The following is a 20,318-nucleotide window of genomic DNA, read 5'->3' as shown; positions in this document are numbered from 1 at the left end:
CTTATCTCTTTAGAACACAAGGGGCTTTCTTTGGTCACATGATCCAGTGTGGTTTAGCCAAGGCCAATTGTGAGTCTGTGCGCTCTTGTGGTACAAATGATTAGCATGTTTCGGCGATAAACTGAAGAATCCGTCAAAAAAAAAGCCGTCACACCAAAGCCATGACATAGGCAGCTTGCAAGATGTTTTTTTTCAAATGTCTGTGGAGGAGCTAACCGAAGAGGTCTCTAGCAGTTTAAATAAGGACAGGCTGGCAGGCATAGTATCGCCGTCAATGATGCAGGGATTTAAAACAGTTCAGACAGCTTGAAAGAAAAGGTAGGTGTTCATTGTTGCTCTATAAAGCAGAGAATCCATTTGCATTTAGATGCATATTATAAAGCTTATGGTGTGGTACAGCAAGACAGTTTTATAAACTTGATAAATTGCATAGTTGCCGTAGCTTTCCTTACTGTATGTACTGCTGATTCAGTTTATACAGTCATTTTACTGTACTTTTAAAAAGGTGCATATTGGAATGTTTTGGAGATCTTACCAAATGATTTAAAACAACATTGTGTACTTAAGAACTGTTTTGATGAAACAGGTTTTGGTAGGAATTATAAAAACAAACATTCTTGGCAGTTTTAAGGAGACTTTGGAATCTTTTTTTACAAAAAAAAAAGAGCCACTGCCCATAGAGAGTGTTTACTCCTTCTAAAAAAGTTTCAGTACTAGGGCCCAGTGTCATTGTATATAGCAGATTGGCCTTTAGTTAAATACAAAATCTAAAATAACTACCATTTAAGCTGTTGCGAGACAAGACAAGAAAATGCGAACAGTCAACAGACAATGTTATTATAATATTATCATGATTTAATTATGAATCATTAACTTGGCACTATCACAAGACCTCTAGTATAACTTCAGTGAGTTATCCTCTGAAGAGCAGTTATGACAAGCCCAGACTTCTCTCATTAAACAGCTGTAAAACCATTCCTGATCTCTCTACTATAACGTATTACTGTCATTTTGAATGATTAAATGGAGCCTCTCTGTTCTTTGCAGCATGTTGGCTTGCCCAGGTTTAGCCCTGCTCCTTTTCCTCAGTCCTTCCAACGCACAGCCATGTCCTGTCGTTTGCAAGTGCACCTCTCTCGGCTCTTATGGATATGAAGTGAACTGTAGCTCCACGGGTCTTACTGTGGTGCCAATGCTACCTCCTCATACCACCGAACTTTACCTGCAAAATAACCTGCTCACAACAGTGCCTCACGGGAGACTGGACAAGCTTCAGCACCTCAACAATGTCAACATGTCCAACAACACCTGGGACTGCGGGTGCGACATCATCTACCTAAAGACCTGGTTGGAGGACCAGGAAGCCATCTCTCTTGCAGACGTCAAGTGCTTCACCCCAGCTTCCCTTGCAGGGAAACCCCTGTCCCAAATCACAGGCCACGACTTAGCCCAATGCACTCAAATCACGAAATGCCCTGACTTTGTTTACAACGATATACTTCTATTGCTTTCACTTTGCATTCTCATTATCCTTCTCGCATGGAGCCTTAAAACTACAAGGACAATCACTTTTATCTATGACTTCAATGCTAGGCATGGAGACATGGAGCTTCAGTCATTAAAATCCACGAAGCCCAAGCACAGGTGGAAGAGATCCGATGCCCTTTCCAAGGAATTATTGGAGGAGGATGAAACGGAGACACCTTTAACAACGGATAACATGGAAATCCTGAATCCAATATTGCACATCTTGCAAACCAAACACAACATAAAACTTAAAGCTACATGACAGGAAATGAGCAAGACAAATTAAAATGTATTATTTTGGAAGGTCAAAAAAGGAGAATTAAAAGATTTTTATGAACTAATCAATCAATGAAGGAAGACACTGAGAAATGCTGTTGCCATGCAGTGCTTGCTCCCAAGTATTTAATGTTTTGATTTGTCCATTGGAACACCCAGTTAGAACTGTAAATCTTACTTTTTTTTTTTTTGCCCCTCCCCCCTCAAACTTTCGAAATGTTGTCTGTGTTGAATTCTGTATGTGGTAGTTCATGCATTTCTGATGAAATAAACATTAATCCTTCAGTGCTTTTGTGAAACACTTTACACAGCTCCCCTTCACAGAGACAGAGCACAAGTCGAAAGTGGGCAAATTCATTTGTGTGACTCCTCTTCCTTTCTGTAGTTCAGGATACGTAAATCTTTAAATCATACCGTCACGAACGCGAGTCGCATCATGTCAGCACCCTAACGTTTCAGTGTTGTTAACATACGGTACCTTGAGGGAGTACCCGTTTAAAAAAAAAAAAATACCAAGCTGCTGTGGAAAAACACCTCTACCACAAAGTGCTGGTAACATTCTTTATTTGTAAATAGAGGAAAACATATACACTTCACATTACTTTTTTTTTACATACTCAAAAAGGCTCATTCAATTCCTGTGCCATTTTCTGCAAGCCTTGCCAGACGCTCATGGTATTGATCCACCACAGCCATCAGTCTGTCATGCATCGCCTGTGTAGAAAGCCATGGTAAACCAACAGTCATTGCCTTGCATCCAAATCAACTGTATATACTCTCTCACCAGTTTTATATTTACATTTAATATTAGACCAAATTAAATGAAGTACTGCTTTAAGTCAAATTAATATATATATATAAAACAAATATTAAATCACAGTATGTGGTATAGCATGCAAGTATTTTGTGCCAGACACAGAGAAAGTATTTCCTTTAAATACCTACTTGGGCTTTTTCTGTCTCATGGGTGCAGGTCTCAGTTAAAAGTTGTATTGTTGCCCTAATTTGCTGAGTTTCACAATCAATCTGTTTCATGTGCTTCAGGATATCCTCTCTTTTCTCCTGAACCTGGTTACACTCACTAATGCAGAGAGAGATCAAACAGAATGCCTGGATCAGCACAACCTAGTGCACTACCCATGTTAGAGAAAGAATTTCAGCTGGAATCGTTGGTAAGCATGGCAAAGAATGAACTAAGCAGAAAATAAATCATGCAGAATACACAGCAGAATTTTGAAGTTAAAGACAACTTCATCTACAATATTCAGACTTTTTTCCAAACCTGAAGACTATTTGAACTTGTTGATCCTTCACTTCTTGCTTCTTCTGCCTTCTGATCTGCAGCTTGGTCTTTTTGTCCATCTTCATGCCCATGGCTCGTTTGTACTGAGTCTCGTCGGTGCTCATATTCTTCAGATCCTTCCTCTGTCTCTCAATGCCATCAGTCAGATCATGGATCTATATGTGGGGGAAAAAAGCACTGTTTTTTTTTGTGTACTATCTCAGTGGTCAGAACTTCATGTTTTTAAACACTGATCTTCACTCACCTCGGATTGCAAGATGTTCATTTTCTCCACTAAACCTTGTAAATCTTCCAAAAGTTTGTAAAAAGACTCAAATGTTCCATGACACAGGCTTGAAGTCTGGTTTTTGTTTTGAAGTTCCACCAATACCACATTTTTATTATCCTGTTTAAATTAAAATAATTAAAAAAAACAGTACGCAAGCTATGATATCGCTCATCTCTGTATATTAATGGATTTTTGCAACATTTGGTATTAAGAAATACTAAAAGAAACTAAAACTGAATGACAAATGTTTTGACCAGAAGTCTTAGTCAGTGTCTTTGAAAAAGACTTCTAGTAAAAACGTTTGTCATTGAATTTTAGTTTGAGTATTTCTGAATTCAACATTAGAGTGTTTATGGATGATATTTAGTATTAAAAAAAAACACACACACACACAACCCTTAAATAATTGCAGTGGTAAATACAAAACGAAAGGTAAATCACTGAAAATATGCTGGACACGACCTCAAAGCAGAATACTTCTAAATCAGTTCTTACAATAGACTGCTTGATCTTCTTCACAGTCTCCTTCAGCTTTTCCTTCTCATTCCTGAGCTCTTCCGGGGATTCCACAATCAGAGATTCCAGTTTAATATGATCTTCCTTCAAAGTAGCCAAATCTACTTTTTTCTTGCTCTGTTAAGGAGTGGAAAGAATAACTAAAAAGTTACATTTTTTTTAAAAATATCCAGCTAGCAGTAGCACAAGGCATGCCTAAATTGTCTGCTTTCTACACAGAATGAACAGATATAATCAAAACAGATCAACTCAAAAGATGACATTACCGGTAGATTCAAAGTCAGTCTATTTTTTTCTCAATACACAGAGAATGCACGATGAATTACTAAACAATTCTTACCAACATTTGGGTCACCTCTGAATGTTCACATTTCCGCTGTGCAATCTGTTCATTGACAGCACTCTATTTCCAGAATAAAAGAATACATTGTTATTGTCACTAGAGCCATACTACTATAAGAATGCCTGCAATTTCATTTAAATACAGCAATGGAAAACCTTGCTTACACACATCACCGCAATCCCCCATCTAAATCAATACATAAAACAATCACCCAGGTATTTGTCAGTCTGATCCAAATCTTCTACAGTCCTACATGTCTATTTTCGCAAGGACACCACACTTCACATTAGGAACAATATACAGTACATACAGCAGTTGCAGACAACTCTGTGTCACTGCGCTTAGTTGCCTCTCTCCCTGTTACAGGTCTGCTCATTTCTTTTGATGCACTTGCAGGTTGACAGATAGAATCTGCTTGGACACTCACCACCCTCTGAGATTCTTCACTCATTGCATTCTGAAGATCTAAAATTTCTGAAGACAACTTATTGAACTCTGCTTGCTGCTCTGGTGGAATGGTCCTAGAACACAGAGTATAACTACATGTATTCTCAACATAAGCAAAATGACAACTTCATTAACCTAAACAGTCCAAACCCAGGACCCATACGTCAGTGGTCACCAGACGTTGAGGAATGTCTAGATCACATTTCATTGTAATTGGAGGATCGATATGATAGAATGAAAAAGGGGAAAGCAGCATGCAGTTATGCTATTCAGTTTGAGCTTTCGGAGGGTAAGTTAAAAGAACTAAAATACAAAATGAATTGCGATTTGTTTTTATTTAGTCACCAACCACCATCTGAAGTAGCAATTCAAGTAAGTAACAACATTAGCTGCCTGAATTTATCCATGGGAGGCTACAGGGAGACTTCCCTACATAACTTTAATCATTCTCCAAACCTAATTTGAATAAAAATTTAATCTCTCGGAAACTGTACTGAGCAACATGAAAGTTAAGCGACCCTCTGCTCACTCTCAATCTAAAACCGAGCCCCAGGATATCCGGTATTACCGAATTCCATGCTAAAAGGAGTCGTGTTAAATTCAAAAACAGTTTTTCATGCTTAATACAGCACTACAAAAAGGCAAGAGCATTACATACGTGAGTCTGACAATCTTCAATTCTGCTTCCTTTATTCCTTTCACAATATACTGCGACTCTTCCCCAGCAGATTTCTGAAATTGCCCAAATTAAGAGTCAGAATGTCACTGTGTTCTGGGACGCTGTTCTACAACACCTTTAAAAGCAGAACACATTGTGCTTTCAGCCGTGTGTCTGCCACAAATTACCAACACTTTGAACATAAAGAGAGCTCAACGGATTACTACTAAAGTAACGTTTCTCAATGTCTTTTGATGGAGTATTTGGTTTTATGTGATTCTCTCTTAGAACCACCCCCAAGACTTTCTGTTTGCCCAAACCACTATACAATCAGTTAGCTGCACTTACATAACTCTGCAAGTGCTCCAAGTAAATTTCCCGGCGAAAGTTTCTAAATTTCAGGAAATTTATGATGCCACTCAAAATAAAGATGGTCCTCTTTGCTTCTACAGGGCAAAGTAGAACTTTTGTTAAAAGATACATTGAAATCAGCCAAAAGACATTTATATAAAAACTTAAGTAAACATAAATTTCTAGATCAAAATATTGTTAATTTAGTGCACCTAAAAAAAAATTGGAAACAAAAACTGAATCACTGATTTTGCCACAGTCAATAGTGTTAAGACAATTCAGATTCAAAAAGGTCCTTAACACTAATTGCTTCTAACACAGTTATTTACACTGGCGTGGATACAGAAGAACCAACCAAGTCAGTGACTGCTATCACACACTGACCAAAAACAACTTGCAATAAAGAGACGCAGGTTTTATATATATATATAAAAAAAACACACATCAGAAAACAGCGAGTAACTTACTTGGATTGAGAAGGTCACTCATCTGAAAGTCATGAACCAAGCAAAGTGGCAGAAACTGACACCTTAAAATAGAAGAGTGTGCAGGGAGGGGTACATTTAAACATTCAAAGTACTTTGTAGTTGGGATTTAAAAGCCTTTTTGCAAATTCAACGTTTAAGATTGACATCTCAATTTACAATGAAAGCAAGTTTCATATATGTATTTATCTATTTATTAAAATTAGATCACAAATGCAATCACTGATTTCAGGAACTAGGAAAGACATTAAAAAAAAACAACTTATTAACCAGTCATGGGGTGTAAAAACAAATTATAACACTTACATGCGAAGGTAGATGTTGCAAATAGGTAGAAAGCCTTCCAAAAGCACTGGGTACTGTATGTGTTCATTTACCGGCACCTGCAAGTTTAAAATTGAGAATAAAGGATTCACATTACAAGGGGAAATAATATCAGGCATTGCCACAAGTTATTAGGTTCTGATGGTTGGCAAGCTCTCTTCATCTCTCCAAGGCTTTAGTTCCATGCTGTTTTAATACAGTACTGGAGTGTTCAGATAACTTAAACCAAGTCCTTTGAAGAATGTTAATGGACAGCAGCATTAAATAAACCATTGGTTTTGCTAACTTTGGGTTTATTTTAATTTACACTTTACCAACTAAGATTGTTTCAGATTCAACAAAACTGACCAGGGCGCATTATTACTATTATTATTATTATTATTACACAGCGTGACAATTGTCTAAATAATAATAATAATAATAATAATAATAATAATAATAATAATAATACAAAAATAAAAGTATTTTAAAAAATAAATACAAACCATGTGGTTGCTATCTGGCCTGAAACCAAACACAATTTGCAGTATTCTCATGTACAGTCTCCGAATTAAATCTGGCTGTAATTAAAAAAAAAAAAATGCACACTTAAACACATCTGATGCAATTCTGATGTAATAAACAAGTTATTTTTTAAGTGAGAAAGGTGAGCATTGAATTAACCCGACTGTAACTGAATTCTACTTCTATATATGTCGTCTGTACCGTGGACACACATTCATCTCAAACAATCGTAAAATCACGCTTGCTAGTTTGAGGTATACCTTAGGGTTTGGAACAATATCACTTTTGAGAATGTTCCTTGCGTCTGGCCCATCCAATACGTCATTCTGCAGGAAAGCTAGAATTTCATCAACTTTAAACTCAGGAAAAGTATTTATTTCCATTTCACTGTAGGGAGAGGGGGAAATTACATATTAATAAACCTTGTTGTTGGTTTCGTCTCCCCCGAATACATTATTAATAGTATGCTCCCTGGCAAAAACTATACATATAGACAAGAAACCACTCAGCAGCTTTTTAATAGAGACGCGTTGGTAACTTTTGTTTAATTGGTTCACTTTGGAACGAGTTTACATCAGAGCATCTCCTACATACCTAGAATAAGTTTTTATAACAAGTTTGACAGTAATATCATTAGCAATAGATGTTCCTCCATAACATACAAGTACATTAATAATAACCTCAGCAAACCGCAAACCTAACCGGTACCTTCGTCTTCAGAATTCAGGTTCAATTGACCACAGCTGCAAAATAGTTTGAACGCTTTCCTGGACTCTGATTGGATGGCAAAGCGGTCATTAATTATTGGTCCCATTACTCTACTTAAGGTCTAATTTCTCACTTGAAAGGCATTGTGAATAACAAAAATCAACGGAAGAAAATAAATTCAGGTTTAATTCACTGTAATACTCACATTATATATTTGAAAAATAAACTACACTGACTACAAACCCGCTGAGTGTATTTCCCCTTTAGCCAAACTGTAGCGTGTCTGCCTTTAGTTTCAATGGGAAACAGCAGATGGGACAGATTATGAATGGGGGCATGTAAAAAAAAAAAAAAAGAAAAAAACATAAAACCACCGCACAGTGCTAGTGCTTACATCTTGATTGCAGTTTGATTTAATGTTAGGTCTTAAAACACAGAATATTGTTTCTAAATGTTTAATTGCATTTTGTTCCCACTGCAGTTAATCATTGCTAATGCAAACGTTACCAACTGACTCGTCTGCATTTTTCTGCTAGGAGAACGGAGAGGTCACAAAGTTTGTAAATGTATTTTTAATTTTTTTCTCAATGCCAGGAGGAGAAAAACAAGTACTGCACAGTACTTTTGTAACTAAAGTTTCTGCAGTATAATATTCATTTTTAGAAAATTGACTTTTAGTAGCCTTGGCAGGGGGTCCATTAGCTTTCAATAATAACCAGGAAATAAAACCTATCAGCGTAGGTGCTTTTTCACCTGGACAGATATCCTTGAACCACCTACTCATCAAGTTTTAAACAACAAAAATGGAAACGCCCATTTTCTAAGCACAATAAGACCCTCCAGGGTCGGCAGTCCGGTATTGGTAGTGTTTTGTTTTTCAGCATGCAAACCTACGTTTATATAGACACCATTAACTGACCATGGCAAATCTTCACAAAGTGAAAATACTAGAACGTTTATTTGCATTATGCAACTTTATTGAAAGTACTCCATATTTAGTTTACCCGTTCAAAAATACAGCGCCCAATGCTTTATACTTTGTTCTTTGAGGAAGATCCTTGTTTAACACTAACTTTACGATCATTAGGGGTTATAAATGAAACCATACGTGTATATACTTAAATTATAAGACTCTACACAAAAGATTTATTCTGATGATTAACAGCTGACAAATCCAATCAAGAAGATCATAACTTTTATTAAAATACAAGCAGAAAGATGAACAATTTAAAATAATATTAAAAACTGGTGAAAGTATTGAAGAGACCATCACATCTTCCTTTCTATGCTCTTCTCTGCATGCCTTGCCAGACGCTCGTGGTATTGCTCCAGGACACCCATCAGACTGTCATAGAGCGCCTGTGGAGGGAAGTCACTGTGTTATACCAACACGGTTTCAATTGTAATGGAGGGGCGGGCAGAGGATGGCATCTCATCCTGCAATGGTGGCTTTGTTTTGTTTCTGATTCAAGTACCTAAAGAATCATCTTGATTTTGTAAAGCTTTATACTAAAAATAAAATGATAAAAAAATACATATGGCTAGGGCTAAAAATACGTTTCACTCTCCTATGTATCTGTGTACAACACTTCCGAGTAGACAGATTAATGAACAGGTTTTCAAACATTTTATTTGCATAGGTTTACTTACTGGTTCATTAAATTAATGCAGACCAACAAAGATTATACTTTGATCAAATGAGGAATAATGTGAAAGCACAAGATAGTTATTTTAAAAAGCTACAAATCATCTTAATTATACAGTATACCTATAGCAACACCTTTTGAAAAAGTAAAAATACATAATGCAAGTCTTTCATTTAAAAAAATAAATAAATAAAAAAATAAATACCAACCTGAGCTTTTGCAGTCTCATTTGAGCAGCACTCTGTTAAAAACTGCAGCTTTGCCTTGACCTGCTGATTTTCATCAATGACCTGTTTGATTTGCTTCAGGACATCCTCCCTTTTATCCTGAACCTGGTTACACTCACTACAGAAAACAGACACAACAAAGTATGGCTCAATTGACTACCAACATTCACCTTGGGTTTTAATCAAGTCCGATTCAGTTTTAAATGTTTCAAAAATGTTCTGCACAATTATAAAAAATAAAAAGAAGTGTATGGAAACACAGCATTTAACTTAATTAGTTTCACCTGCTGTGCAGTTATGGCATAGCCACTATAGTCCCAACACTGCATTTATATGTATATCTCTTACGTGCGAAGTTGCAGTTTGTCACTTAATAAAAACAAATATTTTACCCAAACATTATTTGAACTTGTTGATCCTTCACTTCTTGCTTCTTCTGCCTTCTGATCTGCAGCTTGGTCTTTTTGTCCATCTTCATGCCCACGGCTCGTTTGTACTGAGTCTCGTCGGTGCTCATATTCTTCAGATCCTTCCTCTGTCTCTCAACTACATCACTTATATTCCGAATCTATTTAGAAAGTTTTAAATAAAATGAATATCAATTATAATGAAACTAAACAGAAGAAATAAATTAACTGAATCTTCATTAATAAAAAAAAATAAATAAATAAAAAATAAATAAAACACCCACCTCAGCTATTAAGCTGTTCATTTTCTCCATTCCACCTTGTAAATCCAGCTGTAGTTTGTAGAAAGACTGGAATTCTTCTTGGCACTTAATTGAACCCTGGATTTTGTTTTGAAGTTCCACTAAATTCACATTGGTCTTTTCCTAAATAAGAAAAAAACACATTAGAAATACTGCATTATAGCAGCTCAAGTATATTACAGCTCTGCGGCCAGTTGCATAAAATTTCCCTAGTTTTCCCCTTAAGTGTTCCTTCAGTTTAAGGGCGCTGCAGAAAGCAGCTTAACACATTTAGATCAACGCTCTAGTTGAGGGAAAATGCATCCTTATGTTATAAACTGAACACTTTGGCCTGTGTTTCTCATCCTTGCTTTGTGATCGTTTTAGAAAGCAGTGCATCACACTGAACAGATGCTTGACATTCAAGACCATTCGCTGGAATTGTGACACTGCGCCTTATCAAAGAGGGAATAGTTCTTACAATAGTCTGCTTGATCTTCTTCACAGTCTCCTTCATCTTTTCCTTTTCATTCCTGAGCTCCTCTGGGGATTCCACAATCAGAGATTTTAGTCTAGCCTGATCTTCCTTCAAAGTAGCCAAATCCACTTTTTTATTGTTCTGTTACAAAATAAGTAATAAAGCGAGAAGATTTTAAATGTCACAAAAACACTTCATACAGTAAAAGTATATAAAACAGTAAAGTTACAATACTTACCAGTTTTAAGGTTTTCTCTGCATGTTCACTTTTCAGCTGTGCAATCTCTTCATTGATTGAGTTCTATTAGGGGGACAAAAAGAGAACAAATGTTTCTTTTACTTGAAGAATGCATAAATTTAGCAACGCTAAAGTTGACAAAGCGTTCAGAACAATGCTCATCTTTCTCTGTAATTATACTAGTGTCCAATTCCATGTACAATCATATAAAATGACACTAGCAATTTAAGATAAAAGGTGAGAAAACTACTTTCCAGGTGTAAAATACATAACCCTCTTTTGGAAGCACTGGTGGTTTATTAACTGGAAAAAAGCTACTTTGACACTCACGACTGCCTGAGATTCTTGGCTCATTGCATGATGTAGGTCTGTAACTGCTGCTGACAACTCTTTGAACTCTGCTTGCTGTTGTGGTGGAATGGTTCTAAAACATTATCAGGAGGAAAAAAGCTATATAGTTAGGATTGTATTTGCATTTTTATTACAATTACTTATTCCATGACTCAGAAGATTGAGCTTTTATAAAATCTAAAAGATTACAGTACCTCCTAATTCTGTAACACTTCCCCAATCTCCACCAATTTAGACAGAATCACTTACGTGAGTTTAGTAATCTTCAGTTCAGCCTCGTTTATTCCTTTTGCTATGCTCTGTGACTTCTCTACAGCAGATTTCTAAACGAAAAAAAGATATATAACCACAGTATAACTTAAAATGAACATGTCAAAGAATGAAAGCTTTTCATGAAATGTCTAGCTTATTATTTTGTATTAATTAGGCCTACATCATTAATAAGAGCAACTCTGTTTAACTGGTCAAATTCCAAGCATTAGATTTCCACAAACGTAACAGTAGCCAGGTGCCTGCTTCTGTTTTCAAGTGCTGTGTATGAGCACCAAAATAATACTTGACCACCCAAACACTCTGCATTTAAATATATCCCTAGCCATGTTGGGAGCCCATGTTACACTTACATAACCCTGTAGGTGGTCCAAGTATATTTCACGACGTAAGTTTCTGAAGTGAAGGAAATTCATGATGCCACACAAAATAAAGATGGTCCTTTTTGCTTCTGTGGGATAAATGGATTGATTTAAACAAAAGTGTAAAATAAATTGCTTTTCAAATTGCCATTTAAATTTGTGAGCAACATAAAATAAATAAACCATCAAGAACAATCCTTTTACTATCCTGACTGGTTTCAGATTACAATCATGTTAAATTTAATTTAGTTTTCATGTCAACCAAAGTAATTTTCCTTTTGACTAAAGCCAAATTTGAACCGAAGAAGCCAGAAGTCAAATACACTATCCTAATGCACCACCTCGCCTCTGCAAGGATCGCCAATAAAATAAAAGGTCAAACAGAAGCAGCAGAACACACGTTAGCATTTAACTTACTTGGATTGAGAAGATCATTCATCTGAAAGTCATACACATGGCACATTGGCAGGAACTGACACCTAAAAATAAGAGAGTGCATTAGCCTTAAGGTACAAAGAGGGACGTGGAGCCCCACAGACTCCAAACGGATACATTTATTTAATCCAATTCCACACATGCCTTTGTTTCCTTGTATTGGCTATCAATACTTTTGAACATTCAACCCTATACAGTGTTAAAAAAAATAATACTTTTAAGTTGTCTATGAAGCAAAGTGTAATATTATAATACTTACATGCGAAGGTAGATGCTGGCGATGGGTAAAATGCCTTCGTAAATTAAGGGGTGCTGGATATTCTCATTTACTGGCATCTGTTTGTTTTAAATTGAGAAAAATAGGTTACTGGATGATCCACACAACAAGAAGCGATATCAGGGTAGGATAGTCCATTGGAAAGAGTCCTATGTACAGGATTGACAACTTTTATATTTTGATCTGCTGACTCTGCTTTTTATTAAAATAATAATTAGCGGTAGTTTAAAAGTTACATTTTACAAAATACAAATAAAACAATTGAATTACATACTTATGGCACCTCCCCTGTTAATAATCTGCATCCAAATATCCGTATAGAAAATACTAACCATGTAGTGGCAATCTGGCCTGAATCCAAACACAAGCTGTAGGATTCTCATGTACAGTCTCTGTATAGAATCAGGCTGTAAAATTAAAATGAAAGTGAAAAACAAGCCAACATAGCTGTGCAAAAAAAAAACTTAACCGTGGTCATGCATACCGCACCATCATTCACCAAGTTTGAACTGTGTCATAGTATTAACTTTTGTGTCACCAGTCGAGATGCTAGAAGTTCAACTTACAAAAAAACCTCCTCAGCACCTGTATGAAGCCCTTGCTCAAAGACCCCATCCTAGAAAGTACAAATGTTAGTATCCAACTCCTGCAGTATTACACTTCCAGAGATACACCGCAAACTTTCTACAGCTCAGCTGTGGCCAAAGATTTTGCATCAACCTATAGAACTCACAAATGTTGCTTCATAAAGTTCAATGCAACCTATTGAAAGAAATCTGCTGAATGGTGTGTTACCGGTATGTTAACATATTGAATAACTGAAATTGAAATAAAGTGACATTTCAAAATCTAACATGAAATACTGTACTACTATTAAGGCTTGTGGTAGACTTGTTTTTTTTAAATTGTCTCGCTCCCAAAATTCTAGGTGATGCAAAACTCTTGGCCATAACTATGTAATGCAGACAAAATTAATTCAGCCAGCAAGAAAACAACCGTGCAGTACTTATACCTTTGGGGTTGGGACAATATCACTTTTGGTAAAGTTCCTTGCCTCTGGCCCAGCTAAGACATCACTCCGAAGAAAGGCCAAAATTTCTTCCACTTTATAAACAGGAAAGGTAAGATTTTCCTCCATTGTTCTGTACAAATAAAGTACATGTGATCAGATAAATCTACATCTGACTTGCCTAAAAATAAAACAGGAATTATAACCAGTAATCAGAAATTAGGCGAGGAATAAGTTAAGACCCTCAGCCGTGTTTGAACACAGTATTATTATTAACTTCAGCTCATGTTTAGTCTCAGCTGCGACTGTTAATGGCACAAATGCATTTTATTTTCTTAGTCGATATAAACATAAAAAAAAAACACTACAACGCCTTCGTACACTGCTCTAAACATCACAGTAGCATCGGTTAACAACGTAGCATTTGTAGTTGACTTGTCCCGATGCAGGTTCGAAAAGAAAAAAAAATCCAGGAGGCAGTCCAAAAAACAACGGTATTAATATTCACAAACTCTTTATAGTCACAGATATTATAGTCTTGGAAAACTGTATCGTAAATAAAACGTAATTGTAAGCATTGCTGTGGTTTTTTTTTTACAAGCTATGCAATACAAACCCGCCAAAGGATGTGAATAACTCAAATACGAATATCTAAATAAGGCACATATCATTTCGTGGCTTTAATGCATATTTTAAACGCTAAAATCATTATGTGCTCAGAAAGTGTATATTGTAAACATATTAATAAAACGTACATGATTTAGTTCTGTCTGAACGTTACAGTCCTCCAAATCCAAACGTTATTATTTGATTTTGGCGCTTCCTCTCCCACTTCCGCTGTGTGTTCCACTATTAATGCTCCGCTGTAATGTTTTCGAGTTGCAGGCGAGTACCGTGTAATCGCTCAAGTAGTCGCACACTCTTATGTAAATAAATAAATAAAGTGATTTTGAATTAGCCTTGCTTTAAAATAAAACGAACAAATAAACTGAGGAGAAACAAACCGTAAAAATCATCCATGCTTATGTCTAGTAATGTGGGTTTATAATAATGTTAGCATTTTTGTTTTTTTAGAACTGTTTATTTTTTTACATTTATATAAACCGTTTTTTAAAATATCAGATTTGTAATCAAATTCTGTTTTAATTATCAAACAGCGCTACTTAACTTTAATTGGGACTGCAAATTATACAGTAGGAAAAAATATATAAATTCGATCCTGTACATTTTTTGATTTTTGTTTGTGCTATTGTGTTATAATAATGAACGTTTGAGTCTGTTTAAATTATATTTCTGTTATATATTCTAGTGTATTTTGTTTTGGTTATGTTATGTTTTCTAAATAAATAATATTTGGAAATAAACTATTACAGGTTCTTTACAAACAGCAATCACTCGTGAAAGTATTATATGCCAGGGCGTAAACAGCTGTTCCACTGTATCGGAGTCTTTGTGACTTTGTGAAAACGGTCTACCAAATCTAAAAGGATCAGGCGCGGCACAGGGATACCTAATGAGGACCCTCCAAAAAAAAAAAAAATGACAAGAGATTGTTTTTTTTGGAAAGAGGGTTGGATTTCAGACACCCCTTCCGTGTTGGCAGAGCTGCAGGTGGTAAATTCCACGTCATTTTCGTCAGTGTGCTAATGCCAACTTTCAGGTTGCACCCAGGTCACTCTCAGGGCTATTTAAACCAAACTTCAAGACTGCGTGTATTCACATTTGCTGCAGTTTGCCTTAATCGAAGAAGCCAACAATTATTAAGAAAAAGATGTCAACCGTCGATTCAGACGATGCATTCGATTTTCTCTTTAAAATAGTTTTGATCGGGGATGCCGGTGTGGGGAAAACTTGCGTGGTTCAGCGGTTTAAGTCTGGGATTTTCGTGGAAAGACAAGGCAGTACCATTGGAGTCGATTTCACCATGAAAACCATGGATATTCAAGGAAAACGAGTTAAGGTATGGATCTTTGATGAGAGAGTTTATTTATTTTTGTTTTTTTAAGTTTACTTTTTTATTACGAGAAATGGTGTCATTGTCCGTCGTTTTCAAAACCAACCAAATGAATTTAAGGAAATTGAAATCGTGAAAGTTCTTTTTTTATATATATGAGTCATGAGTTATTTTGAGCAGGTATTACTTGGATTATATGCCACCACGTATTGTCTGCTACTACACTGAGACTAGTTAATAAATCGGTGAGTCATTTGCGCAGTTAACGGGACTTCCCAAAACAAATCTATTCTTAATCTGCCAAAATATTGTCACCAATTGCACAGTAACAAATAGGATTGGTATAGTACTAAACTACGACGACTAATACCACTACTATTTTATTATTATTATTATTATTATTATTATTATTATTATTATTATTATTATTATTAACAGACACTGTTAACATGTTGACGTTTTCACAAATAATTTGCCATTGTCTTTTCTAAATAGTTATAGCAATGTGTCACTTTTGCATGGTACATTATCACGGATGTTATTTATTTCACATGAGTTTGACATCTGATGTAATCACAATAAACAAACGCGCTGTAAACTGAATCTGTTACCACAGTGCCTAAGCATTAGTGACACTGTTGCAATGCCAGCGCAACAGGGTCAACTGTGAGAACCTGCAAATCCATGCAATCTCTTTGTGGCTGCTGACTAAACAGGCCATCACCCGAGGCGTTCCTTTCGGACTCGAAAGTGTTTTTTCTTTACTTTCCTTTCCTGTTTATCTCACTTTAAGCAACGATGCGTCTAAAGCACTCCCTCCCCCAAATCTCACGTTTATTTATTTGTTTTGAATGGCTTAACAGAAACTGTACTCCACTTACACAGGAAGTTCTTGATAAGACTGACGCAACCTGTACGGTCGCAATCAACACCGGTAGTACGTCAACGATGAACCTGTTAAGTGGCGTTTATTGAGACCTTTGCATTGTCAAATGTATTGGGACACCGGTTAACTTGTAGACGGCTATTGTAAATGAAGGATTAACGTTCAAGATAAGAATGTTTCATGATTGACATTTTAGTATTTCTTCTTTCAGGCTATTTAGGGTGACAAAAAAAATGAACATCCTTTTCATCCTATTAACTGCAATCCGATTCACATACAGTACTAATAATATTACTACACCTATTACTATTAATAATAATAACAATAAGGATATTGCACACATGATATGTTTGGTATTTAGGTGGTCTCCTGGAATGGCAGCGTTAGTTTCCATTGTTCATTCATTCATTCATGCATTCATTGTGTTTCTGCTAATGCCTCTGCTGACTCGGCCCATGCTGAAGCAGGGTAAGGCCTGACAATGAGCAGCTGATTAGCTGTGCATCGCATTAAAACAATGTTTCAGCATCAAGCACACAGCAGCAACTTGTGCTCATTGGAAACACCAGACGCAGCCTTCGATGACCGCTCTTGTGATGCTGGTATGTTTTCTATTTGGTGATTTCGTCCATGTGGTTTCACGAAGCAGACCAAGTTGATCAGTTTGTTTTATATCCACAGTTTTAGCTGCTGACACACGGTTCCTGCATTCTGCCGTGTCATAATAAGCTGAAAAGGCTTGTTTCTGCTGCTGTTTGGAGTACATTACATAATCAAGCTCTGATATATGTCAGGCAGCAAACCGCAGAGTACTCATTTGAGATATTAAAGCAGGTATATTTAAATGTGCCCTTGTTTATACATTTTGGAGGGAGCTCTGAGTGCTCTATGAGCAGGCAGCACAATGGGTGTCGGTATGACCCATACTTGCATTACAAAACTGGCGGTGTCCTCTTCAGTAATATACATGCCCCCTGCTTACAGTTGCAGATCTGGGACACCGCAGGGCAGGAGAGGTTCCGCACCATCACACAGAGCTATTACCGCAGCGCTAATGGAGCCATCATAGCCTACGACATCAGCAAGAAGGGGACCTTCGCTTCCGTGCCAAGGTGGATTGAAGACGTCAAGAAGTATGCAGGTTCCAACATTGTGCAGCTTTTAATCGGTGAGTGTTGCTCAGCGTAGCCACTCCACACACTCCACGTACCATTTGAATCCAGGATTAAACTGTAACCTGCGGTTTCTTTTATTATCTTTTAAACAGGTAACAAATCGGACTTGACTGAGCTCCGGGAAGTTCAGTTCGAGGAGGCCCAGGCCCTGGCCGGCCAGTTTGACGTCTTTGATACCGTGGAGACCTCAGCCAAGGACTGCAGCAATGTGGAGGAGGCCTTTGCTAAAGTGGCCTCGGAGCTCATGCTAAGGCACGGGGGCCCCATGTTCAATGAGAACGTGACCGACAGCATAAAGCTGAACAGCAAGGACGTGGGGGAAAGCTGGGGCTGTGGGTGTTGACATCCACGCTGGACGGAGACGTTCTGGGTTTTCTCAGAGGTGACTGACTGTGCAATGGTTAATCTGTTTTCTCTTGGAGCCAGTTTTGGAGATAATTATTTGATTCAGTAGTAGTATTTTTCCCTGTGACAGATATACATAAGATGGTCACACTGTGAAGCAAACAAAGGGAAAGCAAACTGGAATAGTAGAACTGTTTTTAAGGCCATCTTAAGTTTTATATTTTCATTTGATCACCCTTTATCCCCTATAGGTGATTTTAAGAACCGGTTGGCTATCACTTGTAACAGCTGTACAATGCTGCCCAATTGTTGACACTGATTAGCACTAATTATGTGGTTAGAAGCTTACAGTACCTGATTTTATCATTCCACATTTTGAATGGACAGCACCTTACTACCACTGACCAATACTTTTTGTGATATTATTCATAGATTAATAACGTTTCAGCAATGTGTGTGTATATACACAAAATTGAGAATTATGCATTTTTTCTTTAAAAATCTGAAAAAATCATTGCATGCTTGTACAAAAATATCATCCGTTTCACTTTTTCCAACTAATTTCTACGAGACAGGACTGAATTACTTGAACTGTGAAAAGTGCTTATCAATATTTTACTGTGCTGCCATGGAAACAAAACTCAAGGTTGTAAATAGTGTCTGGTTGCAAAAAATAAATAAAAATAACTTTCTCTGGCAACCCATTTTTTTTCTATACAGATTCAGCACCCTGCTTTTAATGTACTATTCACTCCTGTGTTGTGATGGGAATTGATTTTGTTGCTTGCTGCACAGGACTGTGGAGTGAAGAAATTCCAGGCTTTCCTGAATTTTTCATGCTCAGGAGCGAGTTTACCGGGTGTACACTAGTTTAAATAGTGGCATAGTCATGTCTTTATATAGTGATAATAATAGAACGGTATGTATGGATGATATGGTTAATACAACTGTTTGGCCTCTTCTGAATCCCGACGAGGATATGCTTTTGCAGTGGGAGACATCTCTGGGAGATCTGAGGTATCTAGTATACATTTCTTGGGAGCTTTCTATTCACTTAGTATAATCTAAAGCAGTAGCAGTTATGATTTTCAGTGGGAAGAACCGTATCTCTTCCTGATTTGAAAGACTGGATTTTTATTATGCTGAGCTCTTGGGGGTGTTGTCTGTGGTGTGCTGTATTTCAATTGCTTTCCTCCTGGAGGCGAGAGTATGACTTCAGTGATGATGTCACGCACGTTCCTCATTGGCCAGTCTGTAGCCAAGAAAGGGCAATGCATCTCCAAGCCAGTCCTTGGTTGCTGAACACTTACTTGAAAGAAGCAGAAAACAGGGGGAACACAATGTTATATGTATGCACAGATAATAATTAAAGGTTATGTGAATATTTGTATCTTAAATTAGTGTATTAAATATGATTTATAACCAAAGAGAACTGAGAATAGCTGACTGAAGGTAATACTCTAGATGGACCTTGTATCTGTTAAAAAAAAACAAAAAAATAAAGAATACAGTAGCAATATGCAAAAGCAAATGCTGTACTTGGGACCAATTTAACCCATTAAGTGCCATTGTCCTCATTTGAGGGCAGGCTACTTTGTAATTTTTTTGGAGCTTTGTTAACTGGCATCTATCTTTTTTTTTTTTTCATTTTCTCTTTAACTATATTGTTATGATAACTTACTCTAATTTTGTTAACCGCAAAAGTTAAGTCTAAATGTAATGTATCAAATTGCATAAATACAGCTTGTGTTCTGTTAATTTTTTCTTTTGGGGAAAAAAATTAAATTGCTACTTAATGGGTAAGAAATTATCATCAGCACTGGTATACAGAATTACAGTCAAAAGAATACCTTATATCTGCCAATATTAATATTGTTGTACATTTTTATAGCGATTTATTTAATAGCAGTCATTTGCACCTTGTGTGGTATAATATAAAAGTAAATGAATAATGTTTTAGGATTAAGCTTGGTTTATTTAGGCATCTTTTTGTGTAAACTGGACAACATAACAGCCCATCTTAAACTGTCAATTGTGGACCGTTAAAAGATGCTCATTACATGACGTACACAGTTCTTCATTAGTTGTGACTCCAAGTAAGCATGCTAAAAGAAAGAGAAATGAAGTGGTTCTCCTGGATGTATTGTGTAGCCTATTCTTATTGAAACCTGGTCACATTTCAGTGTTTTTCAAACGCCCTTGGTTTTGGTTGAGAGGCACAAGAATAAAGGGACCCTGCAGCTCTGTCTGTGTACAATTGTTGCAAA

At 36.6% G+C, this 20,318-nt stretch overlaps 3 protein-coding genes across 3 annotated transcripts; 2 read left to right on the top strand and 1 right to left on the bottom strand.

Moving 5' to 3' along the window:
• The first annotated feature begins 66 nt into the window (after positions 1–66).
• LOC117413802 (platelet glycoprotein IX-like) lies at positions 67–2,344 on the top strand. The gene is made up of 2 exons (XM_034023136.3): positions 67–318; positions 1,048–2,344. The coding sequence occupies exon 2, from the start codon at positions 1,049–1,051 to the stop codon at positions 1,787–1,789; it is 741 nt and encodes a 246-aa protein (XP_033879027.1). The 5' UTR covers positions 67–318; position 1,048; the 3' UTR covers positions 1,790–2,344.
• Positions 2,345–2,350: 6 nt separating this feature from the next.
• LOC117413801 (uncharacterized) lies at positions 2,351–14,872 on the bottom strand. The gene is made up of 28 exons (XM_059000506.1): positions 14,447–14,872; positions 13,695–13,824; positions 13,015–13,089; positions 12,665–12,741; positions 12,388–12,449; positions 11,962–12,059; positions 11,588–11,661; positions 11,318–11,411; positions 10,988–11,050; positions 10,753–10,890; positions 10,275–10,415; positions 9,976–10,151; positions 9,566–9,701; positions 8,981–9,069; positions 7,597–7,710; positions 7,263–7,389; positions 6,984–7,058; positions 6,481–6,557; positions 6,157–6,218; positions 5,687–5,784; positions 5,339–5,412; positions 4,661–4,754; positions 4,231–4,293; positions 3,870–4,007; positions 3,351–3,491; positions 3,086–3,261; positions 2,749–2,884; positions 2,351–2,517 (listed from the first exon to the last, which is right to left on the bottom strand). Exons 2-28 carry the CDS (start codon positions 13,818–13,820, stop codon positions 2,431–2,433), a joined length of 2,811 nt encoding a protein of 936 aa, XP_058856489.1. The 5' UTR covers positions 13,821–13,824; positions 14,447–14,872; the 3' UTR covers positions 2,351–2,430.
• Positions 14,873–15,008: 136 nt separating this feature from the next.
• LOC117414203 (ras-related protein Rab-43-like) lies at positions 15,009–19,492 on the top strand. Its single transcript, XM_058999828.1, has 3 exons — positions 15,009–15,651; positions 17,516–17,699; positions 17,799–19,492. Exons 1-3 carry the CDS (start codon positions 15,463–15,465, stop codon positions 18,047–18,049), a joined length of 624 nt encoding a protein of 207 aa, XP_058855811.1. The 5' UTR covers positions 15,009–15,462; the 3' UTR covers positions 18,050–19,492.
• Positions 19,493–20,318: the final 826 nt, after the last annotated feature.

This window comes from Acipenser ruthenus, chromosome 25, assembly GCF_902713425.1.
Source record: "Acipenser ruthenus chromosome 25, fAciRut3.2 maternal haplotype, whole genome shotgun sequence".
Taxonomy (NCBI): domain Eukaryota; kingdom Metazoa; phylum Chordata; class Actinopteri; order Acipenseriformes; family Acipenseridae; genus Acipenser; species Acipenser ruthenus.
This window is presented reverse-complemented; position numbering and strand designations above follow the sequence as displayed.